General features: G+C 43.0%; 1 protein-coding gene across 2 annotated transcripts in view; it reads right to left on the bottom strand.

Moving 5' to 3' along the window:
- Nucleotides 1-1894: 1894 nt before the first annotated feature.
- LOC101149677 (tubulin-specific chaperone cofactor E-like protein) overlaps nt 1895-19999 on the bottom strand; it is a 166364-nt gene continuing 148259 nt past the window's right edge. Inside the window, exons 27-30 of one of the 2 annotated variants that reach the window (XM_019035734.4) lie at nt 5392-5554; nt 4219-4306; nt 3507-3623; nt 1895-2677 (exon numbers count right to left, since the gene is read on the bottom strand). In XM_019035734.4, coding sequence (XP_018891279.3) covers nt 2577-2677; nt 3507-3623; nt 4219-4306; nt 5392-5554 — 469 coding nt within the window. In that variant the 3' untranslated portion in view covers nt 1895-2576. Of the gene's footprint in view, nt 2678-3506; nt 4307-5391; nt 5555-19999 lie in introns of those variants that run through there. The other variant, XM_063693610.1, reaches the window with a different exon arrangement.

Genomic DNA, 19999 nt, shown 5'->3' with positions numbered 1-19999 from the left:
CTGTCTGCCTGGGTCTCCCAAAGTGCCGGAATTATAGGTATAAGCCACCACACCTGGCCTGGGGTTTTCTGTTGTGGCATTACAACCAGGTTTATCTTGATGGTAGACATGTGAAGGATGCCAACCAAGTGAGAAAACCAAAAGCCAAGAATGAAAGTGTGGCAAAAAGGATTTCACGTAAAAAGCTTTAAGAAAAAAAACTAGAATTTTTAATCAAGGAATTTCTAATGACTTTAATATGGGAATCAATAAAGAGGTGTTGTCAAGTAAGTAATACACCATTTCCTCCTTGTATGTTTTCAGTTAAAATTCATCTAAAAAGGCAGGTGTGGCGGCTCACGCCCATAATCCCAGCACTTTAGGAGGCCAAGGTGAGTGGGTTGCCTGAGCCCGGGAGTTCGAGACCAGCCTGGGCAACATGGTAAAACCTCATCTCTACTAAAAATATAAAAAATTAGCTGGGCATGGTGGTGCATGCCTGTAGTCCCAGCTACTAAGAAGGTTGAAGTAGTAGGATCACTTGAGCACAGAAAGTCGAGGCTGCAATGAGCCAAGATCATGCCAATAGACTCCAGCCTTGGCAACAGGAGTGAGACCCTGTCTCAGGGAAAAAAAAAAAAAAATCATCTAAGGATCTCAGGTAAAACCATAAATGACACATTATTATATTCAACTCATAATCTGTTTGATTTCAAAAGCCTAACCCTTTAATGGCATGAATGGAAATGGTGCATAAGCTCATCTGAATCCTCTGATCTTGAAGTATGGGATAGTATGGAATCCAGGTTTTCATACAAACAAAGAACACACACTTAGGGCAGGCGCAGTGGCTCATGCCTGTAATCCCAGCACTTTGGGAGGCCAAGGCAGGCAGATTGCAAAGTCAGGAGATTGAGACCATCCTGGCTAACATGGTGAAACCCCGTCTCTACTAAAAAAATACAAAAAATTAGCCAGGCATGGTGGCGGGTGCCTGTAGTCCCAGCTATTCTGGGAGGCCGAGGCAGGAGAATGGTGTGAATCTGGGAGGCAGAGCTTGCAGTGAGCCAAGATCGCGCCACTGCACTCCAGCCTGGGCGATAGAGCCAGACTCCGTCTCAAAAAAAAAAAAGATCACACACCTAACATCCATTTCTGTCTTGCTGAGGAAGAAGTACTATGTCTCAGCTAGAATAGACAATGGCTTGACTCCTTAATCCATCTCAGTGCTCAGCATTTCCCCAAAAGATCTTAAGATGTCCAAGCAGAGGCAGACACATATTTTTCTCCATCAATACCAGTTGTCCCCTTAGCCGCACAGCATGTGTGACTGCTGAGATAAGCTCGAATGTGTTGACTCTCCCAGGGGGCTGGGAGAACAAAACAGCTCAGTGCACACTCAGTCTACACTGCACTTCTTCAGCCCAGTGACAGTGTGATGCCAGTGCTTTGACGTATGAGACAATGGCCATTTCACTCACACTCATGTTCAAAGAACACTAAGCATTTCTGCTCAGCTTTTCAGAGTTCCCAGAAAAATATAAAAATGCTATCCGTTTAAATCCAAGACAACTTCAAAATAAACCTGAAGTGGGTTTTGTTTTTGCCCTTAGAAAGCAAAGCACTCCAGGGATATATTTAGCAGGCCCTCCATTTTGTACTTAATTATAGCAGATACGTGTTTTTGTACCACTTACAAAAGAGGATGCTGCCTGCTTCTCTTCTACACCGTACCTTAATGCTCTGCTAATGCTCCGTAAGTACACATGAACAACAATATAATGGTGCATTAATGTTCTGGCCAACAGTGCCTTCCTGGTCCAATTGCTGCTACTTCTTTAAAAAAAAAATTCATGGCATGCTATTTAGTGTACAAAGCTTAACATCAATAAGGATGATTCCAGCCACCAAGTAATGAGAATACTTGAACACAAAGTTTATTTAAGGATAAGACACATTAAAAAGTATTTGGTTGATTTGTAAAAAGAGAAGGGATTGGGTTCGAGGGGGTAGGAGAGTGGGTGGGGTTCCCCAGGTCAACAATATCCCCAGTGGCCAAAGCTGCCATGGCAAGGTTGAAGGACACAGTGGGTGGAGAAGCACCTCATAGACAGAACACGTGCATAACATAGATCGGACGCTTCCAAACACCAGCAAGATTCCTTAGAGAGAGTCAAACCTTCCAGTCATCACTTCAAAATCGTTCCAACAGGCCCTCTCTCTGTAAAAAACTGATCCAGAAATAGCACTGGCTTGACAGATTTCTCTGGTCAGATTTCCAGTCAGATTTCTCTAACCAGAATTTTTTTCCTTTACTGGTTTTTCATGTGAACCAAAGTCTCTAGTGACAACTGTTTGGGAATTTTACACAAGAGAGATACTTTCCATAACTGGCTTGTAGAAGCCCCGTTTCATACTCTGAAAGAGGAGCTTGGATGGTTGCTGGTTTCTGGACCTTGGACCATTGGAGGCAGGTGGCATCATTTTGAGATGCTGGACACTTTCAAATAGGTTTTGACTTAAGGGCACACACTTTTTATCCTACAGGGTGTTGAAGTAAGTAAATTACAGTACTTTATATAGCAACCTTGAGTTAATTATGAGGTCGTGCCTGATTTATAGACAAAATGCCATAATGAAATCTGGATCATGATGAGAAGAAGCGTCCAGACTTGAAGTTCGATTGAAGAATTAGAGGCTGTAAACAGAGAGGAACACAGTAAGCCCTATGGGGGAAAAATACCTGTTTGATGGGGATCAGACATCTTTGCAGCTCTCAGCTAAAGAAAGGAAACTTCATCGCCAAGAACCCATTTTACCTAAATGGCCCTAAGGCAGCAAAGTAGCAGAATTAATCCAATCTTTAAGAGAGTCCTACTGTGGGAGGCCAACACAGGCGGATCATGAGGTCAGGAGTTTGAGACCAGCCTGGCCAATATGGTGAAACCCCATCTCTACTAAAAATACAAAAATTAGCTGGGCGTGGTGGCGTGTGCCTGTAGTCCCAGTTACTCTGGCGGTTGAGGCAGGAGAATCGCTTGAACCCGGGAGGCAGAGGTTGCAGTGAGCCAAGATCATGCCACTGCACTCCAGTCTGGGCAACAGAGCGAGACTCCATCTCAAAAAAGAAGAGAGTCCTGCCAACCTTGTAAGAGGTCAGGGAAACCATATGCTAAGGCTTGTTTGCTGGAGGAAGCATCCCAATCCCAACCTTAGCCCAAGTAGACTTGGCAGCCAGATGTAGGCCAATATATGGTCCTTAAAATTGGCTGGATAACTTGTTTTTTTAAATTACCTTTATATTTTAGATGAAAGAGCAAGGTTTTTTTGTTGTTGTTGTTTGTTTGTTTGTTTGTTTAATGGCCCTAGAATTCCTTGGGCATGTTCCCCATCTTTCCTTCTTAATTTCTGGAGTTTTCGAGGGAGAGTTGCTGACCGAGTGGCCTTCAAATCTGAATTTCTCCTTCTGGTGGTAAAGAACCTCCCGTGTCTCCCAGTTGCCTGCCCCAGGGTAGAAGAGTGTCTACCTCTGCAGCTCTTGCCGTCCTCCTGCAGGGTTCCTGTTACACAGCTGCAGAGAGGCCCATCCACCCGGCTCGTGCAAATCTGCTCACACCCTCCATTGTCCTCACACCAGTCCAGCCCTACGAAAGAGCAGTTAGGAAGATTAACTACAGACAGTTCAACCCTTCCACTGGTATTGAAGGGAAGGGCTTTAAAAAGAGAGGAGGACAGGCTGGGCACGGTGGCTCACGCCTGTAATCCCAGCACTTTGGGAGGCCGAGGCGGGTGGATCACGCGGTCAGGAGATCGAGACCATCCTGGCTAACACAGTGAAACCCCGTCTCTACTAAAAATACAAAAAAATTAGCCGGGCGTGGGGGCGGGCACCTGTAGTCCCAGCTACTCGGGAGGCTGAGGCAGGAGAATGGAGTGAACCCGGGAGGCGGAGCTTGCAGTGAGCCAAGATTGCGCCACTGCTCTCCAGCCTGGGCGACAGAGCAAGACTCCGTCTCAAAAAAAAAAAAAAAGAGGAGGACAAAGAAAACCTCAATGCCATTGTTGAATGTTTATAAGTAAATGAAAAGATGTCTTTAAGGAAGCAGGTGATGTTCTCAAACCGGTGTCCCCGACACCAGCCTCCTCGTCCACTGGACCCACATCAGAGGTGAAACACGTCTGAGCCTTGAAATCCCGTTGTTTTAATAATTTAGGGTGTGTTTTAGGGAACATACATACTTTTTCTCCTAATAGGTCCCACTGAAATGATCTGTTCTTTGGGCTCTTTTGTGTAATCTGTGGCAATCCTGGAATTGTGTGGGCAAGTCTGCAAGACAGAATACCAGGGGGATATTTTCACACAATTAAGCTGATAACTTATTCTTCACCATGTTTCACCTCTAAAAGAGGCAGTGGCTCTGGCCTCAAGCATTATGGAGGCTCAGATTAATTAGAACCAATGCATTCTTGATCATTGAATCCACTGGGACTCTAGGCTGTATGTTGAACAGAATTAAATACACTCTCCACACTGGAATTAGTACTTTTCCTTTTTAAAAACCTCTCCTTCATTTCTGATTGATCCACACTGGAATTAGATTCAAAGAGGCTCCCTGCCCAGGAATAGGATTGCTGTGTCTCATCAGACACTAATGTATGCAGTATCATCTGTAAGTTGCTCTGACCATAATTCACATCTTGATTCTGCAAACATGGTGTAAGCATAAAGCTGCAATGTTAAAGGCTAAGGGCCAGGTATTGGTGCAATCAAATCTTAAGGACCCAGCCCGTAAGTGGTGGAGGTGGAAGCCTGGCACAGAAGAGATGATTGGTTTGCTACCTCATCCCTCACCCTCTCCAGAGTCTGATGTAGATCAGGTGCGCTGCAGGACACCTGGATACATTGTATCCTGAGCTCAAGAGTTTGTTTCTATAGTGGAGTGGAACTTGGCCCAATGGTCATTAGAGTCAGGCCGCCTGGCTCCTTGAGACTCTAGTGCAGTGGTTCTCAACCAGGCCAACTGGCAACATCTGGAGACATTTTGGGTGTTGAAACTGGGGGAAGATGTGATTGGTATCCATGGGTAGAGGTGAGGGATGTTGCTAACATCCTACAGTGCACAGAACAGTCCTCCACAACAAAGAATTATTCAGTCCAAAATGTCAACAGTGCCGAGCTTTGAGAAACCCTAGTCTAGCGTTAAGCCAATGACTGGTCGACAATTCAGAGATAGAAGAGTAAATAGATATATTTCCCTGCGTTTTCTCTCACTGTCCCATCAAAGATGACTGTCCACCCCAAGCATCTATGGATGATTCCAGTCCGGTCACCTGGCATTCACGATCCTCATGTTGGGAAACCAAGACAGTGAGAAATAAGGCTAAGCACTTTGTTTTCACACTCTCACTTACGATTTTACAGGAGTACTTTTCTGAGTCGCAGAGTGACACTGCACAGTGAAGGTGAACTTCGTCGTAATCCCCTATGAATTTAAAGACGGTGACGTGAAAGCGACAGGTCAGGGAGACTGCATTCTCCTCGATGCCAATGGTGTTATCTTTGAGGTTCTGACACCTATTCAGAAAAAATAATGGAATCTTTGCTTCACATGTTTCCCTCTTTCACTTTAATCCTCACCTTCAGTTCAAAATTTCACTTTTCACATAAAACCACCATAAATGGCAGAAATGCCTTTACATTTGAAAGTGACCCCTGGACTGCATGGGCTTGTCATTTATTATCACTCCCTCATGTTTTCATAGTTTGTTCTGAAACATCAAACACCACCTTGAATTAGTATCCTAACTGCAACTAAAAACAAAACGACTGCAGGGACCACATTCAATTTCCCCACGCTTCAGTTTCTCATTCCGCCCCCTCATAATGTTGTGTTCTACCAATATCAATTTAATAAACACAACATTCATTCTTACTTCTTCTGTACTTTCTTCAGTTAATTATCAATGTTGGCAAGGGCCCCGACTCAAACCCTGTTGGGAATACTTCCCGTGCGTCAAAATAGGTAGGAGCTGGAGGGGAAAGAAGACCAGTCGGGGTGAGCTGCAGAGTCGTTTTGATGTAGCTGACTGCCACTTTTCTCAGCCCCCTTCCTTCTTGTGGCATTGAGCCAAGAGACAACCCCAGCCAAGACATATCTCAGGCACAGATAACTTGCTTCAATTATGTATAGTTCCCCAAATGCATCAGAGTCTTCTATAGTCCTGTGTCTTTTCATGCAATATTTCCCCCACCTGGAAGATCTTCCTGCTCTTTGTCCAATGCATCACTCCTGCCCTTTCTCCAACACCAGTTCTATGGCACCCTCTCTTCTATAAATGTCCCCTAGTCATGCCCGGACCAGGCACAAACAAATGGCCTTTTCTGAGTTTGCCAACAGCCCTCTGTTGAGCTCCTTGAGTGCAGGAACCAAGTCATGTTCCTTACTGTGTCTCCAATGCACTACATGGCATGTGGCATGTATTTGAAAACTTCTGTCAGATGAATGAATGAGTGAACAAATGGTGTTGCCACAGCCAAGGCTGGCCCATAGGAGCCAAAAAGCTCTTTAAAATGATAAAGATAAAAAGGGTGACTCTTTTCCTTATATTTCCTTTCCCTAGTCCACAGGATTAAATAGCTTAGCAATAAGGAAAATTAAAAATTGAAGTTATCCTTCAGCATTCCCACACTTAATATGTTTTGTAATTAGCCTTCTAGGCAAAATGCAAGTTGCTTTTCAAGGCAATAGCCTCTGAAGTGCTTTGAAACAAAAACTTACATGCCATACTTTTCCTTAACACTGTTATTCATTTGGATAATCTGAACAGGCTCAAGGATTCTAAAGTGGTAACAGCTCTTCAGTCTTCACACTGACCTTCCCTCTTAACCAGACCACCAACTCTCTCCCAAGGAGATGACTTGACATTTAGGTATCAGAAAAACTGAAGGAAAGGGCATAGAGAGGCAGGAATGGCTAACTGGCTGTCTTTCTTAGAGTGAGCACAGATGCCAAGCACTAGAATCTTCTATTAACAATGAAACATCTGCCCTTTCCTCTGTCTAGCACATGAAGAGACAACAGAAGTGGCCTGCGTGTCCCCAGACTTACAAGCCACTTGTAGAAGTTGCTGCTGTCTCTGCCCTCCACACAGCTGGAGAGAAACAACTGACCCCAAAATACTTTAGTGGACCCATTTGGCAGCTCATTCATTAAGCATTCAACATCTGGTTTCCCTAAGTGCACTGGAAAAAAACAATAACCACATCCCTCCAAGAAAGGTTAGGAGGACTGATGGATTCACCCACATAAAGAAGTCACTTCCCACCCAACCACAGTTTAATTTGAAGACGTTTATTCAGACAGACACTGGGGTAAGCTGAGATTTATGAACATGCTCTCTGGCTCACTCTCCCTCTCTGGGTCAAGTCTATTAAATACCATTTTTAAAATGCTAAATGCTACCGCGTCCTTCAAAAGAGACATAAGCCCTATAATCTGGGTTTGCATTTGTAGAGTGTCTCATATCTTAACCCTTTTATGTTGTGAAAGGAATACAAAAAGAGGAGGAAGAAACATGGACAAAAGGATAATTGTGATGCTCACCCACTCATCTAGGCCTGCAGGACACCAAGTAGTCACCACGTCCCTCCCTTTCCCTCTGAGGAGGATAAACATCAATTCAGAAATACAAATACCTTAGTGAGGTCTTTGCTGAAAATTCCACAATACACCTCAGCAACCCATGCCATTCACCACACCTGGTCACTTAGGGAGTCGGTGTGTCTTGAAACCTAAAAGGATTTCTTCTCTGCTCCTTGATAGTTGTGTGACCTTCAGTGAGCGCTGTGCCTAGTCTCTCTGAGCCTGTTTCATCTGCAAACTAGTGAATGTCTATTGTTTGTCTTCCCAGAATCACACCCTTCTTCTCTTGGGAAACCATGCCTCTTTCCCTCAACCATAAAGCTACTTACAGTATCCACAGCACTCTCTGACCACCACAGGGATGGGTGCTGACCAGGCCAGGCAAATGCAATGGTGCATAACCCTACCCACCAAACGAAGGATAAGCAAGTGGTCCAGGATAGGCCTGGGATTCCCTGCACTGGAGTTAGAAGTGCTCTCTCCTCATTGGTTACAATGTTATAAGAATGTGAGTCTAGGATTGCCAGTGTCTAACAAGGTCAATGAGAGAGAGAGACAAAGAGGAGGAGACAAGGGATAAAGCAAGAGGAGAGTGTTGATAGCATCTGGCTCCCTGGATCTAATCATCTCTGAAGTCACATCCACTCCTGTGATTTGGTGTTGTAACCATTAAATGCCTTGGTTTTTGCATAAACTAGTTTGAATGGGTCTCTACCACTTAGAATTGTGATTAATACATTCACCTGCTTTAAGAATTATTGTAGGCTGGCTGGCATGGTAGGTCACACCTGTAATCCTAGCACTTTGGGAGGCGAAGATGGGAGGATCACTTGAGCCTAAGAGTTCAAGACCAGCCAGAACAACACAGGGAGACCAAGTCTCTACGAAAAATAGAGAAAATTAGCTGGGTATGGTGGTGTGTGCCTGTAGTCCCAGCTACTCAGGAGGCTGAGGTGGGAGGATCACTTGAGCCCAGGACGTTGAGACTGCATTGAGCCATAATCATACCACCACACTCTAGCCTGGGCAACAGAGTGAGACTAAATTCATTCAATGAATGAAATTAAAAAATACAATCAAGAGCTTCAACAATATGCTAGATCAAACAGAATAAATAATTATTTTTTTTGAGACGGAGTCTTGCTCTGTCGCCAGGCTGGAGTGCAGTGGTGAGATCTCAGCTCACGGCAACCTCTGCCTCCTGAGTTCAAGTGATTCTCCTGCCTCAAGTTGAATAGAGCATCAAAGAAAGAACACTGGAATTCAACAAAAGAGGGACAGAGGATCACAGAGGCATGAAAATAAAGGGAAACAAAGCAGTTGGCCCTGCTAAGGTCAGCTTGGAGCCAGGAGAAACTTCCCAATATGGGAAAAGGTAATTGAGAGATCCCCAGTGGTCCATATTCCACTGCAGACTTTCGTAATGCTAGCCATGGGAGAGCCATTTGGGCCCTGAGATTAGTATAGGATGCTACCCAGACTCCACATAACAGTATTGTTCCAGAGAAGGAGTTCACACTGAATCGCACACCCTCCAGCCCCTCAGACCCAAGCAGCTGCAGCATGGTGCCATGTTGTGAGCCCAGCCCCCGTCAGACTATATCTTGCCCTGGGGCCCAACATCCCCTGCTTCTTCACATCCCTGGAGCCCTGCTAACACCCACCCCTCATGCCTACTTAAAAGGATGCAGGTTCACAACACTGGCTGGACTCAGTGGTGCAGGTGGGTCCAAGCACTCTAACCCACACAGTGTCCTACACCCTGGGGAACAGGTGATGCAGTGCACCAGGGAGGCTGTCCCCAGGAAAAAGGGGCTGATGCACAAGCTCCCCAGAATCCAAGAGCCACCTGCCTGCAGCTGCTGCCACTGTCAGCAACTCTGCCACTTCCCCAGCAGCAGGGCCACCAGACACCCATATACACCTTCAGGGGGCCTGAAGATCAGCCCACCAGGTGCTGTCATGGGGCCTGAGGACAGGCCTGCCCCACCCACCACCATTGGTGCCCATGTATCCTGTCGAGGGATCTGGGGTTTGACTCACCCACCAGTCACCACTGGCTCCCATACACATCTTCCAGGGGTCTAAGGACAGGCCTAACCAACGTGTTGCCACCACCACTGGCAACCAAGTGTGTCATTAGGGGGATTTAGGGATCAACCTGCCCCATCCACTAACACCGACGGCTGCATGTACCATCAGGGGGGCCTGACAACAGACCTGCCCCACCCACTGCCAGTGCTCACATGCACCATCGGGGACTTGGGGATCAGCCCACCCCTGTGCTCACACACATCATCAAGGGATCTGAAGATAGGCCTGCCCTGCTTGCCACTCCCAGCACCCATGCACATCATCTGGAGGCTTATGGATTGCCCTACCCTGTCCACCACTGCCAACGACTACATTTGCCTTTAAAATTTGCCTTTTGGGAACCTGAGGGCAGGCCCACCCAGCCTGCCACCACTGCCAGAACTCACCCATGTGCCACCTGAGGACCTGAGGACTGGCCCACCACCACCACCACTGGCACTCCCATGTGAAGCTCTGGGGCCTGAGAGTTGGCCCACTGCTGCTACTGCCATCACTGATGCCACACACACCACTTAGGGCCTGAGGACCCACCCACCCGGCCCACTGCTACCACTGACCAAGGATTGGCCCACCCAGACCTTCTACCATGAGTGCTTGTTAATGCCACCCAGGGTCCCAAAAGCTGGCATGCCTAGCCTGCTATCACCACCACTAGTACCCAAGGACTGGCCCATCTGGCATCCCTGTCCCCAGCAAAGCCTCACCATATTCTCCACTAATAGCCTAAGTCACTGACTAACTCACAGACATGACTGATGCTGATTACAGCTGAAGAAATCACATGGAGACCACACTGCTGTGTCCACTCAGAATCAAAGCCAAAGTCAAACCCAACCAACACTATAGATACATCTGTAGGAAAAACTCCGTCCCTACAAAAGCCAATCCATAAAATTGGAGAAGCAACTATTATACCAGATGCACAGAAACAAACAGAAAGACATAAGAAATATAAAAAAGCAAGGACACAATAAGAACACAATCATTCTCCAGTGACTGGGCATGGTGGCTCACGCCTGTAATCCCAGCACTTTGTGAGGCCAAGGTGGGCGGATCACCTGAGGTTGTGAGTTTGAGACTAGCTTGACCAACATGGAGAAACCTGTCTCTACTAAAAATACAAAAATTAGCTGGGCATGGTGGCACATTCCTATAATCCCAGCTACTCAGGAGGCTGAGGCAGGAGAATCACTTGAACCCGGGAGGCAGAGGTTGTGGTGAACTGAGATTGCGCCATTGCACTCCAGCATGGGCAACAAGAGCAAAACTCCATTTCAAAAAATAAAATAATAATAATAATAATAATAATAATAATAATAATTCTCCAGCAACACATTCCAACAAAAAAAGAAATCTATGAAATACCTGAGAAAGAATTCAATATAATGATATTAAAGAAGTTCAGTGAGATACAGGAAAACACAAATAAACAATACCAAGAAATCAGAAAAATAATTCATGATCTGAGTGAGAAATTCAACAAAGAGACAGATAAAAAGAACCAAACAGAAATTTTGGAACTGAAGAATTCAATGAATGAAATTAAAAAATACAATCAAGAGCTTCAACAATATGCTAGATCAAACAGAATAAAGAAGTATTTTTTTTGAGACGGAGTCTTGCTCTGTCGCCAGGCTGGAGTGCAGTGGTGAGATCTCAGCTCACTGCAACCTCTGCCTCCTGAGTTCAAGTGATTCTCCTGCCTCAGCCTCCCAAGTAGCTAGGACTACAGACACACGCCACCAGGCCTGGCTAATTTTTTGTATTTTTAATAGAGACAGGGTTTCACTGTGCTAGCCAGGATGGTCTCAATCTCCTGACCTCATGATCCACCCGCCTCGGCCTCCCAAAGTGCTGGGACTACAGGTGTGAGCCACTGTGCCTGGCCAGAATAAAGAATTTTAAAACTTGAATACAGGTCTTTGAAATAACCTAGTCAGGCAAAAAAAAAAAAAAAAAAAAAAGAATAAGAAAGAAAGAAAGAAGAAATCCTATGTTAAATATAAGACACTATAAAGTAACCAAATATTCCAATTTGGGGAGTTCCAGAAGGGCAAAAGATGTCCAAAGGCATAGAAAACCTATTTAATGAAATAATAACTGAAAACTTCCCAAGTCTTGCAAGAGATATAAACATCTACATACAGGAAGCTCAGAGATCCCAAATTGATTCAACCGAAAAATGTCTTCTCCAAGGCATATTACACTCAAAGTGACAAAAGCCAAAGACAGAATTCTAAAAACAGTGAAAGAAACGCATCAAGTTATATATAATGGAACCCCATCAGACCAACAGCAGATCTCTCAGCAGAACTCTTGTAGGATAGGAGAGAATGCAAGGATATATTCAAAGTGCTGAAATAAAAAAAAACGTGCTAATCAAGAATACTATACCCAGCAAAGCTATCCTTCAAAAATGAAGAAAAATAGTATTTCCCAGACAAGCAAAAACTGAGGGAATTCACCACCAGGCCAGCTCTACAAGAAAATTTAAGTGTGTCCTACATTTGGAAGTGAAGTGTTGATATATGACATAATAAAAACACACAAAAGTGAAAACTCAATGGCAGATCATACACACAAAACAGAAAGAGGAGGAGTCAAATGTTACTGCTACAGAAAGCCACCAAACCACAATAATAAATGATAAGAGAGAATGAAACAAAGGGTACACAAACGACCATAAAACAATAAACAAAATGACAGGAATAAGTTCTCACTTATCAATAATAACCTTGAATGTAAGCAGATTAAATTCCCCACTTAAAAGATACAGACTGGTTGAACAGCTAAAAAAAAAAAAAAAAAAAAAAAACTCAAATATATGCTGCCTACAAGAAACTCACTTCACCTGTAAAGACACACATAGACTGAAAGTAATGGGATGGAAAAAGATAATTTGTGACAATCAAAACCAAAAGCAAGCAGGAGTAGCTATATTTGTGTCAGATATAACAGACTTTAAGTCAAAGGCTGTAAAAAGAGACAAAGAAGGTCATTACATAATGAAGAAAGGATAAATTCAGCAAGAGGATACAATTCTAAATATATATCCATCCAACATCACAGCACCCAAATATGTAAAGCAAATATTATTAGATCTAAAGGGAGAGATAAATTCCAAAGTAAAGAAAGTTGGGGAATTTAACACCCTACTCTCAACATTGGAAAGAAAATCAACAAAAAAAATTTACTTAAATTGCACTTTAGACCAAATGGACCTAACAGGCATTTACAGAATATTTTACCCAACAGCTGCAGAATACACATTTTTCTCATTAGTACACAGAATATTTTCCAAGATAGACCGTATGTTAGGCCAAAAACCAAGTCCTGACAAATTTTTAAAAATTGAAATCATATCGACTATCTTCTCAGACCACAATGGAATAAAACTAGAAATCAATAATAAGAGAAATTTTGGACACTGAACAAATACTTAGAAATTAGGCAACATGCTCCTGAACAAACACTGGGTCAATGAATAAATTAAGAAGGAGATTTAAAAAAATTTTTTAAAAACAAGTGAAAAGGGAAACAGAACATACCAAAACATGTGAGATACAACAAAAAAGAGTGCTAAGAGGAAAATTTATTGCAATATACACCTACATCAAAAAAGTAGAAAATTAAATCCAAAATTAGTAGAAGGAAAAATATAATAAAGATTAGGCCAGAGCTAAATAAAGTAGAGATCAAAACAAGCAAAGAATCAATGAAATGTAAATTTGGTTTTTTAAAAGATAACAAAATGATAAAGCACCAGTTAGACTAACTTAAGGGGAAAAAAGAGAGAAAACCCAAGTAAAATCAGAAATAAAAAAGAAGATAATACTACTGATACCACAGAAATACAAAGAATCATTACAGACTGTTATGAACAACTATACACTTTGTAAAACCTACAGAAAATGGATAGATTCTTGGACACATACAACCTACCAAGGTTGAACCAGGAAGAGATAGAAAACCTGAACAGACCAATAACTAATAACAAGATTGAATCAGGAACAAAATGTCTCTCAGCAAAGAAAAGTCCAGGACTAGTTGTCTTTACTGCTAAATTCTACCATACTTACAAAGAAGAACTAATACCAATGCTTCCTAAACTGTTTCAAAAAAACTGAAGATGAAGGAATTTGGGGATTCTTCCTAGCTCATTCTACAAGACTAGCATTACCCTGATATCAAAACTAGACCAGGACACCACACACACACACACACACACACACACACACTAACTACAAGCCAATATCTAAACATAGATGCAAAAATCCTCAACAAAATACTAGCAAACTGAATCTAACAACACATCAAAAAGATAATACACCATGATCAAGCAGGATTTATTCCAGGGATGCAAGAATGTTTCAATATATACAAATCAATAAATGTCATATATCACATAACAATGAACAATAGAACAGTTGGGAGCCAAGATGGCTGAATAGGAACAGCTCCACTCTACAGCTCCCAGCGTGAGCAACGCAGAAGACGGGTGATTTCTGCATTTCCATCTGAGGTACTGGGTTCATCTCACTAGGGAGTGCCAGACAGTGGCCGCAGGACAGTGGGTGCAGCGCACCATGCACGAGCCGAAGCAGGGCGAGGCATTGCCTCACTCGGGAAGTGCAAGGGGTCAGGGAGTTCCCTTTCCTAGTCAAAGAAAGGGGTGACAGACAGCACCTGGAAAATCGGGTCACTCCCACCCCAATACTGCGCTTTTCCGACGGGCTTAAAACACAGCGCACCAGGAGATTATATCCCACACATGGCTCGGAGGGTCCTATGCCCACGGAGTCTCGCTGATTGGTAGCACAGCAGTCTGAGATCAAACTGCAAGGCAGCAGCAAGGCTGGGGGAGGGGCGCCCGCCATTGCCCAGGCTTGCTTAGGTAAACAAAGCAGCCGGGAAGCTGGAACTGGGTGGAGCCCACCACAGCTCAAGGAGGCCTGCCTGCCTCTGTAGGCTCCACCTCTGGGGGCAGGGCACAGACAAACAAAAAGACAGCAGTAACCACTGCAGACTTAAATGTCCCTGTCTGACAGCTTTGAAGGGAGCAGTGGTTCCCCCAGCACGCAGCTGGAGATCTGAGAACAGGCAGACTGCCTCCTCAAGTGGGTCCCTGACCCCTGACCCCCGAGCAGCCTAACTGGGAGGCACCCCCAAGTAGGGGCAGACTGACACCTCACACGGCCGCGTACTCCTCTGAGACAAAACTTCCAGAGGAACGATCAGACAGCAGCATTTGTGGTTCACGAAAATCTGTTCTGCAGCCACCGCTGCTGGTACCCAGGCAAACAGGGTCTGGAGTGGACCTCTAGCAAACTCCAACAGACCTGCAGCTGAGGGTCCTGTCTGTTAAAAGGAAAACTAACAAACAGAAAGGACATCCACACCAAAAACCCATCTGTACATCACCATCATCAAAGACCAAAAGTAGATAAAACCACAAAGACGGGGAAAAAACAGAGCAGAAAAACTGGAAACTCTAAAAAGCAGAGTGCCTTTCCTCCTCCAAAGGAACGCAGCTCCTCACCAGCAACGGAACAAAGCTGGACAGAGAATGACTTTGATGAGTTGAGAGAAGAAGGCTTCAGACAATCAAACTACTCCGAGCTACAGGAGGAAATTCAAACCAAAGGCAAAGAAGTTGAAAACTGAAAAAAATGTAGACGAATGTATAACTAGAATAACCAATACAGAGAAGTGCTTAAAGGAGCTGACGGAGCTGAAAGCCAAGGCTCGAGAACTACGTGAAGAATGCAGAAGCCTCAGGAGCTGATGTGATCAACTGGAAGAAAGGGTATCAGTGATGGAAGATGAAATGAATGAAATGAAGCAAGAAGGGAAGTTTAGAGAAAAAAGAAGAAAAAGAAATGAACAAAGCCTCCAAGAAATGTGGGACTACGTGAAAAGACCAAATCTACGTCTGATTGGTGTACCTGAAAGTGATGGGAAGAATGGAACCAAGTTGGAAAATACTCTGCAGGATATTATCCAGGAGAACTTCCCCAATCTAGCAAGGCAGGCCAAGATTCAGATTCAGGAAATACAGAGAACGCCACAAAGATACTCCTCGAGAAGAGCAACTCCAAGACACATAATTGTCAGATTCACCAAAGCTGAAATGAAGGAAAAAATGTTAAGGGCAGCCAGAGAGAAAGGTCAGGTTACCCACAAAGGGAAGCCCATCAGACTAACAGCAGATCTCTTGGCAGAAACTCTACAAGCCAGAAGAGAGTGGGGGCCAATATTCGACATTCTTAAAGAAAAGAATTTTCAACCCAGAATTTCATATCCAGCCAAACTAAGCTTCATAAGTGAAGGAGAAATAAAATACTTTACAGACAAGCAAATGCTGAGAGATTTTGTCACCACCAGGCCTGCCCTAAAAGAGCTCCTGAAGGAAGCACTAAACATGGAAAGGAACAACCGGTACCAGCCACTGCAAAAACATGCCAAATTGTAAAGACCATCAAGGCTAGGAAGAAACTGCATCAACTAACAAGCAAAATAACCAGCTAACATCATAATGACAGGATCAAATTCACACATAACGATATTAACTTTAAATGTAAATGGACTAACTGCTCCAATTAAAAGACACAGACTGGCAAATTGGATAAAGAGTCAAGACCCATCAGTGTGCTGTATTCAGGAAACCCATCTCACATGCAGAGACACACATAGGCTCAAAATAAAAGGATGGAGGAAGATCTACCAAGCAAATGGAAAAAAAAAAAAAGGCAGGGGTTGCAATCCTAGTCTCTGATAAAACAGACTTTAAACCAACAAAGATCAAAAGAGACAAAGAAGGCCATTACATAATGGTAAAGGGATCAATTCAACAAGAAGAGCTAAGTATCCTAAATATATATGCACCCAATACAGGAGCACCCAGATTCATAAAGCAAGTCCTGAGTGACCTACAAAGAGACTTAGACTCCCACACAATAATAATGGGAGACTTTAACACCCCACTGTCAACATTAGACAGATCAACGAGACAGAAAGTTAACAAGGATACCTAGGAATTGAACTCAGCTCTGCACCAAGCAGACCTAATAGACATCTACAGAACTCTCCACCCCAAATCAACAGAACATACATTCTTTTCAGCACCACACCACACCTATTCCAAAATTGACCACATAGTTGGAAGTAAAGCTCTCCTCAGCAAATGTAAAAGAACAGAAATTATAACAAACTGTCTCTCAGACCACAGTGCAATCAAACTAGAACTCAGGATTAAGAAACTCACTCAAAACCGCTCAACTACATGGAAACTGAACAACCTGCTCCTGAACGACTACTGGGTACATAACGAAATGAAGGCAGAAATAAAGATGTTCTTTGAAACCAATGAGAATAAAGACACAACATACCAGAATCTCTGGGACACACTCAAAGCAGTGTGTAGAGGGAAATTTATAGCACTAAATGCCCACAAGAAAAAGCAGGAAAGATCCAAAATTGACACCCTAACATCACAATTAAAAGAACTAGAAAAGCAAGAGCAAACACATTCAAAAGCTAGCAGAAGGCAAGAAATAACTAAAATCAGAGCAGAACTGAAGGAATTAGAGACACAAAAAAACCCTTCAAAAAATTAATGAATCCAGGAGCTGTTTTTTTGAAAGGATCAACAAAATTGATAGACCACTAGCAAGACTAATAAAGAAGAAAAGAGAGAAAAATCAAATAGATGCAATAAAAAATGATAAAGGGGATATCACCACCAATCCCATAGAAATACAAACTACCATCAGAGAATACTACAAACAGCTCTATGCAAATAAACTAGAAAATCTAGAAGAAATGGATAAATTCCTCGACACATACATCCTCCCAAGACTAAACCAGGAAGAAGTTGGATCTCTGAACAGACCAGTAACAGGCTCTGAAATTGTGGAAATAATCAATAGCTTACCAACCAAAAAGAGTCCAGGACCAGATGGATTCACAGCTGAATTCTACCAGAAGTACAAGGAGGAACTGGTACCATTCCTTCTGAAACTATTCCAATCAATAGAAAAAGAGGGAATCCTCCCTAACTCATTTTATGAGGACAGCATCATCCTGATACCAAAGCCGGGCAGAGACACAACCAAAAAAGAGAATTTTAGACCAATATCCTTGAAGAACATTGATGCAAAAATCCTCAATAAAATACTGGCAAACCGAATCCAGCAGCACATCAAAAAGCTTATCCACCATGATCAAGTTGGCTTCATCCCTGGGATGCAAGGCTGGTTCAATATAGGTAAATCAATAAATGTAATCCAGCATATAAACAGAACGAAAGACAAAAACCACATGATTATCTCAATAGATGCAGAAAAGGCCTTTGACAAAATTCAACAACCCTTCATGCTAAAAACTCTCAATAAATTAGGTATTGAGGGACATATCTCAAAATAATAAGAGCTATCTATGACAAACCCACAGCCAGTATCATACTGAATGGGCAAAAACTGGAAGCATTCCCTTTGAAAACGGGCACAAGACAGGGATGCCCTCTCTCACCACTCCTATTCAACATAGTGTTGGAAGTTCTGGCCAGGGCAATTAGGCAGGAGAAGGAAATAAAGGGTATTCAATTAGGAAAAGAGGAAGACAAATTGTCCCTGTTTGCAGATGACATGATTGTATATCTAGAAAACCCCATTGTCTCAGCCCAAAATCTCCTTAAGCTCATAAGCAACTTCAGCAAAGTCTCAGGATACAAAATCAATGTACAAAAATCATAAGCATTCTTATACACCAATAACAGACAAACAGAGAGCCAAATCATGAGTGAACTCCCATTCACAATTGCTTCAAAGAGAACAAAATACCTAGGAATCCAACTTACAAGGGACGTGAAGGACCTCTTCAAGGAGAACTACAAACCACTGCTCAAGGAAATAAAAGAGGATACAAACAAATGGAAGAACATTCCATGCTCATGGGTAGGAAGAATCAATATCATGAAAATGGCCATACTGCCCAAGGTAATTTATAGATTCAATGCCATCCCCATCAAGCTACCAATGACTTTCTTCACAGAATTGGAAAAAACTACTTTAAAGTTCATATGGAACCAAAAAAGAGCCCACATCGCCAAGTCAATCCTAAGCCAAAAGAACAAAGCTGGAGGCATCACGCTACCTGACTTCAAACTATACTCCAAGGCTACAGTAACCAAAACAGCATGGTACTGGTACCAAAACAGAGATATAGATCAATGGAACAGAACAGAGCCCTCAGAAATAACGCCGCATATCTACAACTATCTGATCTTTGACAAACCTGAGAAAAACAAGCAATGGGGAAAGGATTCCCTATTTAATAAATGGTGCTGGGAAAACTGGCTAGCCATATGTAGAAAGCTGAAACTGGATCCCTTCCTTACACCTTATACAAAAATTAATTCAAGATGGATTAAAGACTTAAACGTTAGACCTAAAACCATAAAAACCCTAGAAGAAAACCTAGGCTTTACCATTCAGGACATAGGCATGGGCAAGGACTTCATGTCTAAAACACCAAAAGCAATGGCAACAAAAGCCAAAATTGACAAATGGGATCTAATTAAACTAAAGAGCTTCTGCACAGCAAAAGAAACTACCATCAGAGTGAACAGGCAACCTACAAAATGGGAGAAAATTTTCGCAACCTACTCATCTGACAAAGGGCTAATATCCAGAATCTACAATGAACTCAAACAAATTTACAAGAAAAAAACAAACAACCCCATCAAAAAGTGGGCAAAGGACATGAACAGACACTTCTCAAAAGAAGACATTTATGCAGCCAAAAAACACATGAAAAAATGCTCACCATCACTGGCCATCAGAGAAATGCAAATCAAAACCACAATGAGATACCATCTCACACCAGTTAGAATGGCAATCATTAAAAAGTCAGGAAACAACAGGTGCTGGAGAGGATGTGGAGAAATAGGAACACTTTTACACTGTTGGTGGGACTGTAAACTAGTTCAACCGTTGTGGAAGTCAGTGTGGCGATTCCTCAGGGATCTAGAACTAGAAATACCATTTGACCCAGCCATCCCATTACTGGGTATATACCCAAAGGACTATAAATCATGCTGCTATAAAGACACATGCACATGTATGTTTATTGCGGCACTATTCACAATAGCAAAGACTTGGAACCAACCCAAATGTCCAACAATGATAGACTGGATTAAGAAAATGTGGCACATATACACCATGGAATACTATGTAGCCATGAAAAATGATGAGTTCATGTCCTTTGTAGGGACATGGATGAAA

The sequence above is a fragment of the Gorilla gorilla genome, chromosome 9 (assembly GCF_029281585.2).
Source record: "Gorilla gorilla gorilla isolate KB3781 chromosome 9, NHGRI_mGorGor1-v2.1_pri, whole genome shotgun sequence".
NCBI classification, from domain to species: Eukaryota; Metazoa; Chordata; class Mammalia; order Primates; family Hominidae; genus Gorilla; species Gorilla gorilla.
Note: the sequence above shows the minus strand (reverse complement) of the source record. Positions and strands in the feature narration are given on the sequence as shown.